Source organism: Macrotis lagotis, chromosome 2, assembly GCF_037893015.1.
Source record: "Macrotis lagotis isolate mMagLag1 chromosome 2, bilby.v1.9.chrom.fasta, whole genome shotgun sequence".
Classification (NCBI taxonomy): domain Eukaryota; kingdom Metazoa; phylum Chordata; class Mammalia; order Peramelemorphia; family Peramelidae; genus Macrotis; species Macrotis lagotis.
The window spans coordinates 215,528,244-215,547,484 of NC_133659.1; the positions used below are offsets into that span (position 1 = coordinate 215,528,244).

Sequence of the window (19,241 nt, forward strand, 5' to 3'; positions counted from 1 at the left end):
TAAGAATTTTCCTAACAATTATCCTTTTTGTCATTTTGGCTAATCTGATAAGTATGAAGTGGTACCTCAGAGTTATTTTAATTTACTTTTCTCTAAACAATAATGATTTAGAGAATTTTTTCATGACTATAAATAGCTTTAATTCTTCATCTGAAAACTGCTTGTTCATATGGATATGGCAATAGAGAGAACATCAATAACTCAGAAAGAAAGAGCTTTTTGTTGCTTGATGAAATCAGAATTCAGAACAAAAAGGGTTAGGAAGAACTTGGGCATGTTTAGAAGTAAGAGGGAACCAATAGATAGGACATGATTAAAAATGAGCAGGGAGAATGATTATGATGGAAATCTGTGACAGAAGACAGAAGCAGGGTTGGAAGCCTTGGCAAAAAAAAAATCACTTTATCGGAGATTGGAGGAAAGGAGTAGAAAATAAGAGAGCTAACCTGAATAGCCTTTTTTTTAAAAGTAAAGTATTATTCAAGGACTTCAACTGAGAAGGGGGAAAAAGAATGGTTTGGATGACTTAAGGAGAGAAGAGAGAGTTTGGAATGGCTTCTGTTGTGCATTAAATAGATCAATTAGGGAGGACTAAAAGGATTGCCTTGCTAAAGTGGAGGGAGTTGAAATTAGATTACATAAATGGGAATTGAGCCCTGTTGACTCCATTTCATAATTTCACCTCCATTCAACAGCATGAGTTAAGAGGTAAAGAGGCAGATAGCCAGAGTCATCCAGGGTTGGGGCTTGGCAAAGCATTCAAAGAGCAGGGGTACAAGGATTATACTTAGTATACCACTGAACTGGCTAATTATAGTGTCAAAATTAGGAAGGGAACAAAATAATGATAGAGCAGAGAGTAATGATTTGAGAGAATAAGAGGGATTGAGGGATTGGGGGACCTGGTGAAGAACAAAAAAGATTTAGGAGAGGCAAGGCATAATCAGAGATGGGGATGAATGAAAGTTCTGATTTGATAAAGAGATTTAGGAGATTTTGATTGTTGTAAACCTTAAAGTGTTTAATAAACATTAGCTATTATTGTTCAGATAGATCTCCAGTGGGGCTGTCCTTCACTCTCATCTCTTTCCACTCTCTAATACATCTCATCAGCCTGCCCAGATGTCATTCGCCAAACCAGTTTCCAATGATTTGGTATTATTTTTGACTCTTTCCTTTGTCTTTCTGGTCCCACAGTCCTACCTCCACAATCTTTTCCTTTCAATCCATTTCTCCTGTTGCCTTTAGAATAGAGCCTGATCTAACACCTCTTCTAATTAACTTTCTTTATTCAGAGTTCTAGTCATGTCATTTTTCTGTCTTCATCCTTCAATGCTTCCCTTTTATCAAGGAAAAATCAAACTCCATTAACTGACCTTCAAACCCCTCTAAAATCTAGTCATATTCCACTTTTTCAACTTTCTCTGCTGTTCCATGGTCCAGCCTATCTGACTGTACCTTGTCCCTCAGATATTCCCCATATTTCTTTGGCTCTATGCTTTGTTGATGCTTTTCTATACCTGGAATATCAATTGTTTCCCCCACCCCACCCCATCCTGTTGCCATTCCTATGTCCACCTATGGACTTTCTTACCACCATTTAAGGTCTAATTCAAAAGTCACCAGGGACTTCCCTCATACAGGAAGCTTTTTCTTTTCTTTTTCTTTTCAATTATTTTATTTTATTTTTCCAATTACATGCAAAGGTAGTTTTCAACACTCATCCATTTGCAAGTTTATGAGATTGACATTTTTCTACCACCTTTCCTTCCCTCTTTGTTCCCCATAGTGGTAAATAATCTGATAAAAATTGTACATGTACAATTGTATTTAACATATTTCCATATTAGTCATGTTGTGAAAGAGATATTAGAACTAATGGGAAAAAACACAAAGAAGAAAGAAAAACATAAAAGAAGTTTTAAAAAGTGAACATAGTATGCTTTGCTCTGCATTCAGATCTTTCTCTGGATATGGATGGCATTGTCCATAACAGGTCTCTCAGGATTGTCTTTGATCACTGAACTGCCAAGGGAGCTGCATCCATCACAGTCGATCATCTCATAAAGTTGTTAATATGCATAATGTTCTCTTGATTCTACTCTAATCAGCATCAGTTCAAGCAGGTTTTTCTGTGCTTCTCTGAAGTCCAACCCCTCATGACTTTTTTACAGAACAATAGTACTTCATACAATTAGTCATTTCCCAACCAAGGAGCATTCCTTCAATTTCCAATTCTTTGCCACTATAAAAAGAGCTGCCATAAAAATTTTGGAATATGGGTGATTTTTCCTATTTTTAATGATCTCTTCATGGTATTACTGGGTCAAAGGGTGTGCACAGTTTTATTGCTCTTTGGGCATAGTTCCAAATTGCCCTCCAAAATAGTAGGATCAGTTCACAATTCTACCAGTAGTGCATTAGTGTCCCAATTTTCCCACATCCTCTCCAACATTAACAATTTTCCTTTTTGTCATTTTAGCTAATCTGATAGGTATGAAGTGGTACTTCAAAGTTGTTTTAATTTACTTTTCTCTAAACAATAATGATTTGGAGAATTTTTTCATGACTATAAATAGCTTTAATTCTTCATCTGAAAACTGCTTGTTAATATCCTTTGACCACTTATCAATTGGAGACTGACTTGTAATCTTATAAATTTGATATAGTTCTCTATATATTTTGGAAATGAGTCCTTTATCAGAAACACTAACTGTGAAAATTGTTTCCCAGCTTTCTGCATTTCTTGTAATCATGGCTGCATTAGTTTTATTTGTGTAAAAAACTTTTTAATATAGTTGAAATCATCCATTTTCAATTTATAATATATCTCTTGTTTGGTCATCAACATCTCCCTCTCCATGGATCTGACAAATGATAGAGTATATCTTGATCCTCTTAATTGGTCTATGTCAGGAAGCTTTTTCTGATCCCTCTCTCTGATCTCATGGAATAGGTACATCTTTAATGGTTTTCTACAATTACTGTGTCTGATATATTTGTCCTATTAAACTGAAAGGGGAAATTGGGAAGGGATCAAAATCATATTTGACCTACTTTGCAATTTTGCCTAAGGCAGAACCTGGCTAGGACTTACATGTGGCAACTTATCACTAAAAAAAGGAAAAAGAAAGGAAAAAAAAACCCAGCAACTTCGATATGGTATAGTGAAAACAGCTTTAGATTAGGAATTAGACCTAGATCTAAACCCAGCACTACTATTAACTAGATGTATGGCCTTCTCAATCTTAGTTTTCTCATTTGTAACATGAGAAATTTAGACCAGATGATCTAAAAAGCTCCTTTTTGACTCTAAAATGATTAAAAAAATACAGTAAATCACTTATTGTGGAAAGCTAATGTTGGTCATCATGTAAATAAAACCAGAAGACAAAGGGAATTTGCAGCTAAATGGAAGGATGGCTCACAGATTCCTTTGGCAAATAAAGGAACTAGCAGAGTTGGTTTTATCATGTGTCCAAGGGCAACAATAAACATCATTTCATGGGACATCTGGTCATCTCAAATTGCAGTGCTCATAATGAGCATTTGCAACAATGAAAATAATTGCAGTTTATGTGCCAACATCTGTTGCAGAGGATGAGGAGGTAGAGAGCTACATAGTACTCCAAAAGACCCTCCAAATTAAATCAACATTAAATCTTGGTGACTTCAGTGAATTGAACATTGAGGCAGGCATTGCATAAGATGGGGAAAAATGTACAAAAAGGTGAGTCTGTAATTTTTTTAAGAAAGGTATAAGACCTATATACTATATAGAGGTCTCATCATCTATAAATCAGAAATTCTTCCTTTGAAAGGAGTTGCACTGCAGAAGACAAATATAAAAAAAATCCACATTAATTTTATTGTAAAGTATTAACAAAGAAAATGACTGGTTTGATTAAGGACAATCATGAGAGATGTGTTATAGAAAATGCCATACACATGCAGAGAAAGAAACATGGGGTCTGAATGGCATACTATGTTCACCTTTTAAGACTACTTTTATGTTTTTTTTCATGGATTTTCCCCCTTAGTTCTGATTCCTCATTCACAATATGACTAATATGGAAATATGTTGAACACAATTTTGTATATGTCCAAAAGATGACAGGAAATGGCTGGTGACTGATTTAGAAGTTGTTTCAAATAAGCTGTGTGGTCAGGATGCCATTTGAGGAGTCACTTCAAAATAAGTTGTGAGGACACTAATTTATTAGAATAAAAATCAAAGTTAATATAAAATTAGAAGAATAAATATGAGAAAATATGGTCCCCAAAAGTGAAATCCCAAATCTGATCCAATTATAATAATCCATTGTTGCTGCAAATGGGAAATAGATCAGTGAAATAACATTATCAGGGATCATGATCATTTCCTAAGAAAGTTAACCAATGGAAAATAATCATCACAAAGGAAATTGCTTCCATCAACAAATACTTGATTAGCCTGTTAAGACAGAAATATGGCAGCCAGGGGCAACACAGGTTTAAAATTTAAATGCATTTGTGATATTTTATGGAGGATGATCATGAGTAAAATCACCTCATATAATGAAAGCTGATGGAGAGAAAAACAAGTTTTTGAAAGAACTTCCTGAAGACCCAACTAAATTAAATAATCCTGAGGGAATTTAAGGAAGAAATTGAAAAATGACAAACAGGTGAGGAATAGAAAAGACAGCATCACTGATGGAAGAACAACCCCAGTTGCCCTATTAAACTGAAAGGGGAAATTAGCATCACAGTTCCTGATGATATAGATGCCAGTCAAAAAAAAAGGAAGAGCAGTTAGATAAGGCAAAATATTTTAAAAATCTAACACCATCCTAAAAATATTTAAAAGGATAGGTAAGTGGTGCAGTAGATTGAATTATGGACCTGGAGTAAGGAAGACCTCTCTTTCTGAATTCAAATCTGTCCCCAGACACCTGCCAGCTCTGTGAGCCAGACCAAGCCACTTAACCCTCTTTGTTTCCTCATCTGCAAAATGATCTGGAGAAAGAAATGGCAAACCACTGCAGTATCTTTGCTAGGAAAATGGGGTTACTAAGAGTAACTGAACAATGAAAGAGTATTAAGATTGAATCTCAAGGAATCTAGGAGAAGGGATACCAAAGCCTTGGGAAAAAAAATGGATTTTGGAGGGGGTTTTTTTGGTTTATTTATTTTATATTATTACAATAATCTTGTTATGAGAGTAAACATAAGTCCCCCCAGAAGATGAGAAACCTCAAGAATAATTAAAGAGAAAAAAATGTACTTCAATCTGTGTTCAGATTTCAATGGTTCTGCCTCTGGGATGAGTTGTCTTCTTTATCATAAGTTCACCAAAGAAGTTGCTTCATTATTTTTCCCACAATTGCTATTACCAGCTGTATTTCCCTCCACTCTATTCCTTCCCACTCTCATTTATTCTATTCTCTCTCTTCTTTCACCCTGTCCCTGGTCAAAAGTGTATTGTATCTGAGTACACTCTCCCATGATCTTCTCTCTCTTCTATTATTTATTCCCCCTTCTCTCCCCCCATTCCTCCTTCATCCCTTTCTTCATTTTTCTCTAGGATAAGATAGATTTCTATACCCTATTAAGTGTGTACATTATTTCCTCTCTGAGCCATTTCTAATGAGAATGAAGGCTCACTCATTCCCCCTATCCTTCCTCCATTCCACTCCATTGAAAAAGTTTTTTCTTGATTCTTATGTGAAATATCTTAGCTCCTTCCTCTCCTCTCTCTTCTTCCCAGTACTTTCCTTTATCACCCATTGACTCCATCTTTTTACTATATCATACCATTATATTCAGCTCTTTCTCCTTCTAAATGTTCTTATAAATGAAAAAGTTCATATGAGTTATCAGCATCTTCTTCCCATGCAGAAATGCAAACAGTTCAACATCATTAAGTTCCTCATAGTTTGTCTTTCTTGTCTACCCCCTCTATGGTTCACCTGAATCCTGTACTTAGAGATCAAACTTTCTGTTCAGTTCTGGTTGTTTCAATAGGAAAGTGAAAGTCCCCTGTCTCATTGAAAGTCCATCTTTTCCTCTAGAAGAGGATGTTCAGTTTTGCTGGGTAGTAAACCAAGATCTTTTGCCTTCTGGAATATCATATTCCAAGCCCTATGAACCCTTAATGTAGTTGCTTCCAGATCCTTTGTAATCCTATGAGACATGAGGGTTGAATTGTTTGTTTCTGTCAGCTTTTAGTATTTTCTCTTTGAGTTGGGAGTTTGGGGATTTGGCTATAATATTCCTGGAAATTTTTTTCTTTTGGGATCTCTTTCAGGAGGTGATTGTGAAGTCCCTCAATTTCTATTTTACCCTCTGCTTCTAGGATCTCAGGGCAATTTTGCTGTATTATTTCTCGAAAAATGAAGTCTAGGCTCTTTTCCTGGTCATGACTTTCAGGTAGCCCAATAATTTAAAAATTATCCCTTCTGGATCTCTTTTTGAGGTCAGTTGTTTTTCCAATGAGATATTTCACATTTTCTTCTAATTTTTGTTTTTTTGGGGGGTAATAATTTCATTTCTTCCTGATTTCTTGCAAAGTTATCAGCTTCCTTTAGTTCCATTCTGCATTTGAAGGAGTTATTTTCTTCAGAGAGCTTTTTTAATCTCCTTTTCCAGCTGGTCAATTCTGCTTTTTTAAAGCATTCTTCTCCTCATTTGCCTTTTGTGTTGCTTTTTCCATTTGACCTAAACTGGTTTTTAACATACAATTTTCTTCAGTATTTTTTTGTATTTTTTTTCACCAAGCTGCTGATTTGGTTTTCATGATTTATCTGCATTGCTCTCATTTCTCCTCCCAATTTTTCCTCTGCCTCCCTTAATTGCTTTTTGAAATCTTTTTTTGAGCTCATCCATAGCTTGAACCAATTTTCTATTTCTCTTGGAGGTTTTGGAAACAGAAGCTTTGATTTTGTCATTTCTAAATCTTCCATGGGACCAAAGTAATTTTCTATGGTCAGATTCTTCTTATTCTTCTATAACTGATTTACCACATTTCTAAGGCTTTGGGGGGAGGGGGTTTGGGACATCACACTGAGACTTTAATTCCTCTAAGGTCTCATGACTGCTTTCTTGCCTGTGCTTTGATATGTGGATAACCATAGGCCCTCCCCTCTTCCCTGGAGCTGTGAGGAGAGTCCTTGCTCAGCTATGGTATTAATGTAAGCCCAAGCTGCAACCTGAGTATGTGCAAACAGTAGAGTCTTGCCTCAGGGAGAGCAGAGACACCTTTGCAGTCTTGCCCCGACCCCCTTACCAACTGTGGGCTGTGCTCTGGAGGTGCAGAATAGCTTCCCCAATTCCCATTGCAAGTTCTCACTGCAAGGGTGCTCTGAGGTCAGCACTAGCTCTGTACTCACTCTGTTCAGAAGAGTTCTCTCACCACCCCTTCAAGATATCCCCAGTAATCCCTCCACCAAGAGGTCTGGAAACTGCCCCTTCTGCCATGGACCCAGGCACCTGGCCAGGCTGTGCTGTGGCTGCGGCTTTTTCCAACCCCCAGTCCCGGTGAAACAGACCTTTTTTGTGGAACTCCTAAGTTGTCTTGGACTGGGAAATTGTATCACTCACACTGTGGGTTCTGCTCCTCTAAATTTTGGCTAGGGTCATAATTTGATGGCTTTTGAAGTTTTTTGGGGAAGGAGTTTCCGGGAATTCCTGCCTTTATGCTGCCATCTTGGTTTCCTGTCTGGACTTTTTTTAAAATAAATAAATATAAATATAAAAATAATAATAATAATAAAATAAAAAAAGAGTAACTGTGACTAACATGATTTTCCTATCTTTATGAGATTTCTTTGAGAAAACATGAGGACTTAATAAACATATAAAAGAGGAACAGGAAGGCTTCTACAATATCCTATGATAGAACACACACTGCAAACAACTGAAAAGTATAGAGGAGGCAAGATCCTACTTATCATTTGAGTATAATTATCTTTGTCAGCATTCTTGAGGTTGTGCAAGTGAGTCTTATAACTTGGTAAACAAGTAGTGAACATTACATTAAAGTTTGAGGTTCACTATAAAATTGATCTTTCCCTATATGATTTATATAATATTTAAATATCAAACTGATTGGAATAGAGTGTAGGTCCAAATGAATTATTTCTCACAGTAGAGCTAAATACCTAATAATATCCAACAAAATGTCTCCCATGATTCCATTAAGCTAAGTTATTTATTTTTTAAAACAATTTTCTGTTTTCTAGCCAAGTATAAAACAGAGACAGACATGTTCTACCAAGGTGCTTGCTGTTGCCATAATGTCCGACATTCAATTAAAATAGAAAAGATATTCCTCATGGATAGCAAAGTTCCCAAGATACTCATGTTTGTAGATGATACTGTGCCAAGTGAATCAAGTCTAGAAAGATTGCAGAACCTCTTAAATGAGATCCACACTACTCAGAGTTCAGCCTAACTCCTCAGAAAAAGTCAAATGAATGAAAAAATATATAATCTAGTTTGATTGGGGCAGCTAGATAATGCAGAAGATAAAGCACTATCTAGACTCAGAAAGACCTGAGTTCAAATGTGGCCTCAGACACTAATTGTGTGATGCATTTGTCTCAGTTTCTTCATCTGTAAATGAGCTGAAAGAAATGGCAAAATACTCCAGTATCTTTGCCAAGAAAACCCCAATGGGGGTCAGTCAGACACGACTGTAAAATGACAAAGTCTGAAATTAATTTGTATTTGAATAATACACTGAGCTAGTCTATCAATGCATATTTCTTTTTTCTTTTTTTTAGTTTTTTGCAAGGTAAACAGGGTTAAGTGGTTTGCCCAAGGCCACACAGCTAGGTAATTACTGTCTGAGACCGGATTTGAACCCAGGTACTCCTGACTCCAGGGCTGGTGCTTTATTCACTACGCCACCTAGCCGCCCCTCAATGCATATTTCTTAGACATTTTGGGTGGATAATGAGTTGGACCTAGGATTAATCATGAGGAAATTCAATTCAATAAGCATTTATTAAGCAATTATCTCATACTAAACACTGTTCTATGTTCTGGGGAACAAAGACAAAGACCAAGAATCCCTCCCCCCGCCAATAGTTATTCTATTCTATTGAGGAAAACTGAATGTACAAAGAAAATGAAATACAAAATATAAGCAGAGAAATTTGGGAGTGGGGCAAGTAGGGGAAAACTATATAGGCTTCCTAGAGATGTCATGGAAACTGACCACTTGGAAAAAAAGTAAAGGATTTTATGTAGCCAAAGTAAGATAAGAATTTATTCCAGGCATGGGGTTGGCTTATGCAAAGACATGGAGTCTCTGTCACATATGGCAAACAGACGAGGGTAGCTGGAATATTGAGTGCATAAGCTAGATTGAAAAGATTTCAAAAGTCAAAGAGAGGGAATTTTTTTGAGAAGAATGGCATGCTCACACTTGAGTTTTAGGAATATCAATTATCTGTTTAAGAGTCATTGCAATAGTTCCATTGAAAGACAATTGAACTGGGATGATAACTACCAAGTAGGAAAAGGGACTCACTGGATGCAAAGGTTGAGAGAAAAAAGTCAAAGATCATTCAGAAATTGTAAACTTGGGTGACTAGAAGAATGGTGGGAAAATTAAGAAGAGACTTTACACGGAAAGATGGGTTCTGTTTGGGATATGTTCAATTGGAGATGTCCAAAGGGATAGCAAGAGACAAACAAGGGCAACAGAGGCAATGTAGGAAAGAAACTTGAAAATAAAACAGCCTTGCATAGACAGTAGGGCTAAGATGATGATCTTCAAAGTAGGTTGAGGTTATTAATTAAAACAAGGTTATCAAGTAAAACTCAGAGAAATTGTTAAGAGCCAAATGTTGCAGAGGGGTCGATAGTAAAGGAAGTAGGATGGCTTACTTTTGGGAAATTGCCCATTGCTTTTAATGACTCTGCACTTCTGAAACATAACAATAGTTTGCTGTATAACTTTGAGGCCAAGAAATTAAGTAACATGACACTAAAATGTCAATGGAAAAGTTCAAGGGTACACTTGAGTGGTCTTAAAGGAAACCAGGGATTCCTGAAACACATTACCTACAAAACTATGTAAAAGTTGCCTTCAGAAAGATGACTTAAAAAGAAAATGGGTCATATCACTGAGGATGAGGATTAACTAATGGTTAATGGGTCAGTCATATTGACTAAATTAACTAATGGATCAGCCTATGTGTTCTCCTTCTATCTATACAATATTAGAAATGAGGCAGCTAGGTGGTGCAATAGATAAAACACCAGAACTGGAGTCAAGTTCAAATCCAGCCACAGAGACCTAACTAGCTATGTGATCTTAGAGAAATCATTTAACCTATTTGGCTCCATTTCTTCATCTATAATATGAATCTGCAATATTCCCAGTACAGTGGATAAAATAATTACAAAATGCTTTTAAAATTATTATTAGAATCTGAGGAAGGTCTGCAGAATGTGGCACCCCACCCTTCCTCCCATGGAGAACTTCAGAATGTTGCACCTCAACCACCTCACCATGACATGAAAGAGTCACAATTTTAAAAGCTCAACCTGAATTGCTGTAGGGAGAATATGACATTGATGAGGTCACAGATCCATCAGAGTAAAGCTGATCATACAGATCTAGTTTAATTACAAGATACACTCAAGCTGATAAAACCATAGGATAATAGCCAAATAGCATGATATAGAGAATGACATTTTTTTTTTTGGTTTTGCAAGGCAAATGGGGTTAAGTGGCTTGCCCAAGGCCACACAGCTAGGTAATTATTAAGTGTCTGAGGCCGGATTTGAACCCAGGTACTCCTGACTCAAGGGCCAGTGCTTTATCCACTGTGCCACCGAGCCACCCGAGAATGACATTTTGAAAAGTTATGATGACCCCTCCCTCACTCCAAGAATTTAGACACAATGCTAATTTGAAAAATATAAAACTTTAATAAAGGCTACATCTCTTAATTACAATAATTATCGTACCAAGTAATTTTCCTTAAATGAAACTCTTTATAATGCATAATTTACAGTGTGAGTAGAACAAAACGCCATGGCAAAAGTCATGAGTATAAGACTTGTAATAAAAAGGCATAAAATATATTTATACATAAACCCCTTTCAAAAAACAAGGGAAAGTTGAGCCCTCAATATAGGGCGATACACGGTATAACCCACCATGCAGGCACAGGTACTGTACTGATTCCATTTCAAACACTAGAGATAGTGTATTAATAATCTTTCACCATACAATATATACAGACTTACAGTACAAGGTAGTAATGACAAACAGAATGCACACATTAACTTAACACGAAAAACCCAAACATCAAAATGAAGGACTCTTGGGGAAGGAGGTGCTGCTTCTAGGTTTGCAGCCACCCTTTTTTATTTGGGGGCTGCAGGGGTGTGATGAGCGAAAGAACTGTTTCTGAATTTTGGTGCAGTTTTCTCTGAGGTCTGTAGTGGGAGGAAGGAGAGGAGCATGGGGAGAACGGAAGCAGGGCTGGGACCGAGAGGGAAGGAACAAAGACTTCAATATTAAGTCTGAATCTTCCCCTAGACGTGAAGGTCTTAAAGACACTGCACTTTTAATAAAGGGGCATGCTAAAATCACCTCCTACATGAGCTAGCTAATATGGCATGCGCTTTTATCCTGTATATGATTGGGTCTTCTGGATGGGGGATTGGGGAGAAGTACACAGAATCTCATGGGGAAGATCACTCAGACCATCCAATTAGTGAGTCAGACATGGCCCACACTAGGGATCTCAGGTGGTAAGATCTTCACAGCATGCTACACAAATTCTCCAATCAAATACTGTTCTTGTGTTATAGTGATAATGCATCATATTTAAATATTAAGATCTTTATCACAAGCTAGAGCAGCATAGATTTTTTTTTAAAATTCATCAATTTTTATGTGTATTTTAAAGTTCAGGGAAAAGAATAGGGACTAAACCTGTGATTTCATTGGTACAGAGAACTTTCTCTACCAATGCAGGTCAACACCTTCTCTGCAGTTTAAAGTCTTAGAGGGTTGCCTGGGGCACTGAGAGGTAAAGTGACTTGCCTGAGGTCACACAGTCAGGATGTGTCAGAGTCAGGACTTGAACCCAGGTCCTTCTGGCTTTGAGGCCAGTTCACTCTCCACTCTACCATGCTGCCTCTCATAGTAGGGCACCATTAAAACAGTCTTACTTCACTTGGAGAAATACTGAGCAAAGCATTATTCCTTTAATGATAGAAATCATTAATTCACTCCTAGCTAAACTCCTAAGTTTGAATAAAACAATTACAGAACAAAGTTTTTCTTTCCCCTCTCCACTGTTAAAGCAGCATATCCATTAACTGGATGTAAAAGGAAATACCAGGATCAATAAATATCAGTAAGGATTCCTCTTCAGGGAAGCTATACAGTTTTTCTTAGTTTATGGATTTCAGATCTCTAGGAAGTGATATGTAAGAAGTCTCTCAAAAATGGTTTGCATCTTCAATAGCCAAGAGTGGTCATCTTTTTAATAAATAGTTCAGGGCTTTTTCTTCTTTCTGTACCCAGTGAATAATGAAGGCTGACTTGCCAAGTCTTCCTAGATTTCTTTCTTCTTCATTGATTCAATTTTCCTTCAAAATATCTTTTTTGTCATTTCCAAGACAGGCATCTTTAGCTTTGTTTCAACAGATCTTAAGAAATAGATGCAAAAAGTTGTTTCTATTACAGCCCACCACCACCACCAAATTAATCAATTCTTTCTACTTTCCCCAGAATCCTTCCTTCGTACATTGGGAGTATCGTGTCATCTTCCCAAATTTCTTCAAAAACAGCCCCACAGTCAAACTCGTCACTTGCTTTTTTGAAATAATACCTTAAAAGGAAAAAAACAGTATTAATGAAATGGCATTTTGGAGATTCACAGCATTATAGCATCTAAAGCAGGACAGGCCTTTGGAGAATGTCCAATCCAACTGTCTCATTTCATACATGAGGACACTAAAGTCCTAGAGACTTTTAAGTCTGGGATTCTCAACTTCTATAGACAACTTTGGGAGTATAGATGAACCTTATGGATTACTTCTCAAAAACATTTTATTTAAACTTATAATGGAATGAAAGGCTAAATTTCAGTTAGAGGTTTGTGAAAATAAAGATGTTATTTTTTCCCCATTCAATTCTACAAACACCTTGAAATTTTAACATCAGGTTAAGAATCTCTGATTTAAGTGACTTGTCAAAGGATATGTAGCTAGTAAAGTGGCAAATGCAAGATTTGAACTCAGGTTTTCCAATTCCAAATCTACTACTCTCAAACAAGCAAGCATTTATTAAGTGCCTACTATGTACTGGAGGTTAAAGTCACATTCTTCTATCCTCAAGGATTTTACATTCTAAGAGGAAAAATTACTTGAAGATATAGAGGCATTGACAAAATAGACATGAAACATACACAGCAACATTAGAGAAGATGACATTAGTACCTGAGTAAAAGATCTTCAAACCTGAGATGCTAAGACATAGAGTACATTAAAGGCATAGGAACAATCAATACAAAGGCAGAGAGTCACATGGAGGGTTAATGGTGATAAATAGGCTGGTAGAGCTGGATCATAGTTTATATGAGTGTATTAATGTGTAAATCTGGAAAAGTAGGATGGTAGCAGTTTGTGAAAAACTTTAAATGAATGGAGATTTAATAGTTTATTCTAAAGATAAGAAGCCACTAAAATTTATTGAATAAGTACAGTAACTTACTACATCTAAGAAATGCTTTTTAGGAAAATTATTTTGGCAGTTGAGGTAGAGGATAGACTAGGGTGAGAGTGGAGAGAAACTAGAGAATTAGGATGAGCAACAAACAGGCTACTGGAATAGTCCAGGTAAGAGTTGAGGGGCAGAAGTGGTCTGTGTAAATATAAACAGGCTAGCTATATTGTGGAGATAAAAAGGACCAGATTTGTTAACTGATTGGATATGTTGGCATAGTGAAAGGGATGACACAATGGAAAAATTGGAAGGATGGTGGTACCCTCAACAGTAATACAGTCTGGATAGTTTACAGGAAAAGATAATGTATTCTCTTTAGGACATAAGGGGTTTGAAATGCTTTCAGGAAATCTAGTTTGAATCTCCAGTAGGCTAGATTTGAGCCTAAATGAGACAATAAGAAAATACATTATAGATCTGGGTGTTATTTACATAGATAATTAAACCCTTGGGAACTTCATGAGGTAACCAAGAAAGCACACAGAGAAAAGACCCAGGATAGAGCCTTAAGGAATATCCATAGTTATGGAACTTGTGTAAATAATGAGCCAACGAAGGAAATTGAGTAGAACCATTCATATGGGTAGGAGAACAGGAAGATAGTGGTGCCTCAAAAACTCAGAGGGAAAAGGTGATCAACATGAGCCTAATGCTACTGAAAGGTCATGAAGGATTAGGATTTTTAAAAGGCCATTCAAATTAGCTATTAAGAGATCATTGGTGAACTCTCGAGGGAAGCAATTTCAGTAGAGTAGATAAGCTACTGATTGTGGATATAGAAAAGAGTGAGACTTAAGTTGACTCTAGGAGTTGACTGAGAAAGGGAAGAGAAAAGACTAGTGGAGATGGTAGGATATGGTGACAATTTTTTAAGGATGGGAAATATTTGAACATATTTATGGGTAGCAAAATAGGAAACCTTAGAAAGAAAGAAAAAATGAAGACCACATAGAAGGGAGATTTAAAATGAGGACTATGAGTAGGTTAAGATGGGAGGTGATAGGTTCTAGGATAAACCAGATCTTCCAGACTTTCCTTATTATGGTTGAGCGAATCACCATTGTTTTAGTTGTCACCATATAGATTTCACTGTCTGGACTTGGTGAGAAGAGTCACCTATTTATTAACCTGGAGTAAGGGAGAGATGGTATCTTAAAAGGTTGTAAAAAGAGAAGGAGAGAAAGAAGGAGGCTCTCAACAGATCATCTATTTTTCCCCCTAAAAGTATAAGATGAAATCTTCAGTGAAAAGAGCCTCAGAGTTGATATGTAATAGACCCTGTGAGTAGTAAGGCTTTGCTTCTTTGGAGGTTCAGTTCAGCTTAGATAACAAATTTGTAATGAATTCAATCCACTCACATGGCTTCCACCCTTGCCATTCACAACAATATCAGTAGAAAAGGTGAATTAGAGGAGTAATTCAGGGTTTCCATTTGGAAGGTTGTCAACAGTGTTAGGACAAAAGAGCAATGGATGAAAATAGAGAGCAGTGAATTGTTACACTAAAGGGAGACTAGAAAGGGAAAAAAGCCAAAACTAGAATGTGGAAAATATTGGGAGTTGGAAGGAAGTGGACATCACAGTGAAGGCAAAGAACAGTTTTCGGGAAGAAAAAAAAAAAGCATAAAGAAAGAAAGATAGAATATTTCGATCAAGTGAAAGAATTTAAGAGTTCTTTATCATGGAAGTGGAATTTAATACAAAGAAGATCTAACATACAATCAGCCCTCTGTGTGAGGTGAAGGGATGGAAGGGCTCATAGGCAATTAGCAGACTCAGAAAATGAAAGATTTCAGTATGAGGAAAGAACAAGTACTGAGCTGGAGAGGGAGATTAAGTTAAGGCATTGGGAAAGCTGGATGATAGATTTGGATAGAATGAATCTAAAGTGAAGACAATGCTAAGTGATGGCAGGTGTAGCAGAAAAGTCAGGAAGCAGCAATGGGGATATAAAGGAGTATCTGGGGTCCTATTTTGGTGGAGGTGATGAGGAAATAAGGAGGTGGTATGTGAGGGTATGAAAGAAGTTACAACCAGTACTAGAAAGAATAATAGAGGCAACCAGAAACTTGGTCTCGGTAAGTAATAGAGGATGGAAGAAATATGAGAAAAAAAAAGTTCCAAAATTAAAGGAAGTTTGGGGGAGGGTGGAGATTCCAGAAGGCATTGTGGAAGATATGGGAAGATCAGAATGGATGTCCCAATGGAGGGGTATGGTTGAAGTGGGTGGGGATGGGTATGAGAGAGCTCTCTCAATGACCTCAACATTTCACATGGGTTTAATTATCATCTCTCTGCTGATGACTCCCAGATCTAGATTTGTAGTTCTAGATTCCTTTTTTGAAACTGAGCTCCAGTACCATATCACCAAACCGACACCTTGAATTACATGGCCCATAACAACTCCTCATGTGTAAAACTTAACTATCATCTTTCCCCAAAACTCACCCCTCTTCTAAACTTTCCTATTTTTGTCTAGGATATTATTGTTGTTCAGTCATTTTTCAGGCTGACTCTATAAATCCATTAAGGTTTTCTTGGCAAAGATATTAGAGTGGCTTGCTATTTCCTTTTCCAGCTCATTTTACAAATAAGGAAACTGAAGTAAATAAGGTTAAGTAATTTACCCAGGGTCACACAGTTACTAAGCATCTGAAGTCACATCTGAACTTGGGAAGATGAGTCTTCCTGACTCCAGGTATGGTATTCTATACATCGTACCACCTGGCTGCCTTAGCATTCCACCATCATTTTAATTAGTTCTGAAACTTTGTTTTTATATATACAACTCCCCACTCTACTGAACCCCCTCAATCTCCTCAAATCTTACCATCTCTTTTTCCATATTGTATAAAACATACAATCTCTTCTCTGCACTTACATAGCAAGTCACCACCCTAATTCCTGATTTCTTCTTAGCTGGACTAATGCAATAGACTTCTAACTGGTCACCCCTGCCAAGGTTTCTCAACTCTCCAAACTAGCTTTTACACCTCTGAAAAACTGATTTTCTTGAGAGTACAAATCTAAAAAAATATACAGAATCCTGTCACCTCTATCCTCTTCTATTGGCTCTCCTCTACTACATCCTTATTCCATCATACAGAATCCTTAGTTTCTTTTGAGGTTCCACTCTATTCCATCTCCCACAAGTCCTTTCCAGACTCTATAAGCTGCTATTGTTTTCTAATTACAATTATTTTTCATATACTTTGTGTATTCATATATCACCATCTGTTTCAAAATCCTTTCCTACAGAGGATCTAGTTACTATGGCTTTTAAGAGTTTAAAGGATGTCATGGAAATCACTGCTTGGGAGGAAAAAAAAAAGAATTTTCCTTTCACAAGCTAGAGAAAGGACAGAGAGAAAGAACATAAAAAGATCTTTCTTGATGGGAACTGTTGTAACCTACAGGTGTACTGAAAAGTGGAATTATGCTTCCAGAAGTAAGAAGTCATTGGCAGTTACAGTAATGGTTAGGGTGATTCTGGTTGTGACCTTTCTAAAATATGGCAAATATTTATGTTTTATGTTATTATTTGCTAGTATGTATATTATGTTATTATTATTATAAATTATATATCTGACAATTTCGGTAACTTAATCCTGGGTGATTAGAGGTGCTCATATAAAGAGAAATATAAGCAACTTCTTTGGTTTATTAAATAAAATCTAATAAACTGAGATGAAAGCCTTGAGCTAATAATGATTAAACTGAAAATATCTAAACATGGCCCTAGAATTATCCTAGAACTAAGAATGGTGGGAATGAACATGATAACAAGGTAAGGAACAAATTGAGGGGTGAACAACAAGTAACAGATCAGTCTGATAATTCTCTATGTATGTGTCCATGTGCACATATAAACATACTCTCTCTCTCTCTCTCTCTCTCTCTCTCTCTCTCTCTCTCTCTCTCTCTCTCTCTCTCCCCCCCTCTCTCTTTTCCTAGCCAGACTATAAGCACATTGAGACCAGAAAGAATTTTCATTTTTTATTTTTAGCACCTAGCACAAAGTCTGGCACTCCCAGAAGGCATTTCCTTAGGGCTTGATGAATGACTGAACCATTCAGCTAACAGCAGAGGTAGGGGGTGTGGAGGAATAATGGGATCTAACCTCACTAGAGAAGATATCTTAAAAGAATACATTAATATATATATATATGTATATACATATATATATATATATGTATGTATAAACTTCTGCTAATAGCTAATTTATAATGGCGACCGCAGATGGAGCAACAGCACTAAGGAGCACAACATGGACAATAGCAAGAGAAGGAATGAAATGTCATTATTTTAAAAATCCATCTTGGGAACTATATATATACACACACACACACACACAAACTCATAGTTAGATAGTAGCAATTTCTGCCTAAAACACCATTGTGTTTTTTAAAAGGAAAACAATTCCAAAAATTAACAGATTTATTAATTAACAGATACAGACACAGATTTTTCAAATGGAATTTAAAGATTTTTATAAAAGATAAGCTCAATAACTGTTTCAGGAAGATGTCTTAAAGGGAAACTTTGGACTGACCCCTCACCCCCAGCTAGGAGGATGTCCTAAAAGGGACTATAATCAGAAGTAACTTTATCTGTTCTATAAACAATTTTGCATTAAGAGGCCAGGATCATTGCTTTTATACTGAAAAGAACCTTAGAAGTTATCTAGTTCAATTTCCTATTTTACAGATGAGGAACCTCAGGCTCAAGGTGTGGCTTGTCCAATGTCACATATAGTGAAGTGGCAGAGTTGGGATTTGACCTAGATTCTCTAACTTCACATCCAATGCTCTTCCCAGTGTCCTCATATTGCCTCTCTAGAACTAATACTTTGGAGTTCCAGCACTAACTAGCAATGTCACATCCTTCTGCTAGGACCAATTCAGTTTTCTCATCTATAAAAGGAGGAGGCTAAACTGAATTATCTCTTAAGATTTCCGTTATTCATCTTAAGATTTCAATTATTAGCCTGATTGCATGTATATAAATTATATTTACTCTCCTTGGATGTCCTCTTCAATAGTCACATAGAGCTATCTGCTAAGCACTCCAATCAGAGATAAACAGATGTTAGGCAGCAATGTACTTCTTTTACTTTGGGTTGCTCAGACGATGGAGCCATTACATATATAGCCACCTTCCTTTTCCCCTAGCTGTGCCTCACTCTTCCCCAAGTATCAAACTCTAAAGGACCCTTCTATTATGTTGAATTAGGCTGTTCAGCTCCTTGATTAAAGGTTCCTTTTATCCCATTCTACCATTCTTCCTTCTAAGGCTGTTTAATTGCATATGAGCAAATGACTAGCCTCTGGTAGAAGGGCTAACATTTACAGCAAAAACTCTTCTTCCAGCTCCCCACTCCCAGCTCTCCCAAAGAAACCAAAAGGCAAAATGCACTTTGCCATCTGATCACTGGCAGAGGAGACCCTCAAATAGATTAAAAACTGCCCTTTGTGCTCTGTAATTTTCAACCAACAAAGACC

The 19,241-nt window shown here is 36.8% G+C and overlaps 1 protein-coding gene across 4 annotated transcripts in view; it reads right to left on the minus strand.

The window, feature by feature from the left end:
• Nucleotides 1-10,818: 10,818 nt before the first annotated feature.
• The window catches only part of AXIN2 (axin 2), a 44,059-nt gene continuing 35,636 nt past the window's right edge, over nt 10,819-19,241 (minus strand). For all 4 annotated transcript variants that reach the window (XM_074224735.1, XM_074224734.1, XM_074224733.1 and 1 more), the window contains one exon: nt 10,819-12,845. In XM_074224735.1, coding sequence (XP_074080836.1) covers nt 12,719-12,845 — 127 coding nt within the window. In that variant the 3' untranslated portion in view covers nt 10,819-12,718. The remainder of the gene's footprint in view (nt 12,846-19,241) is intronic.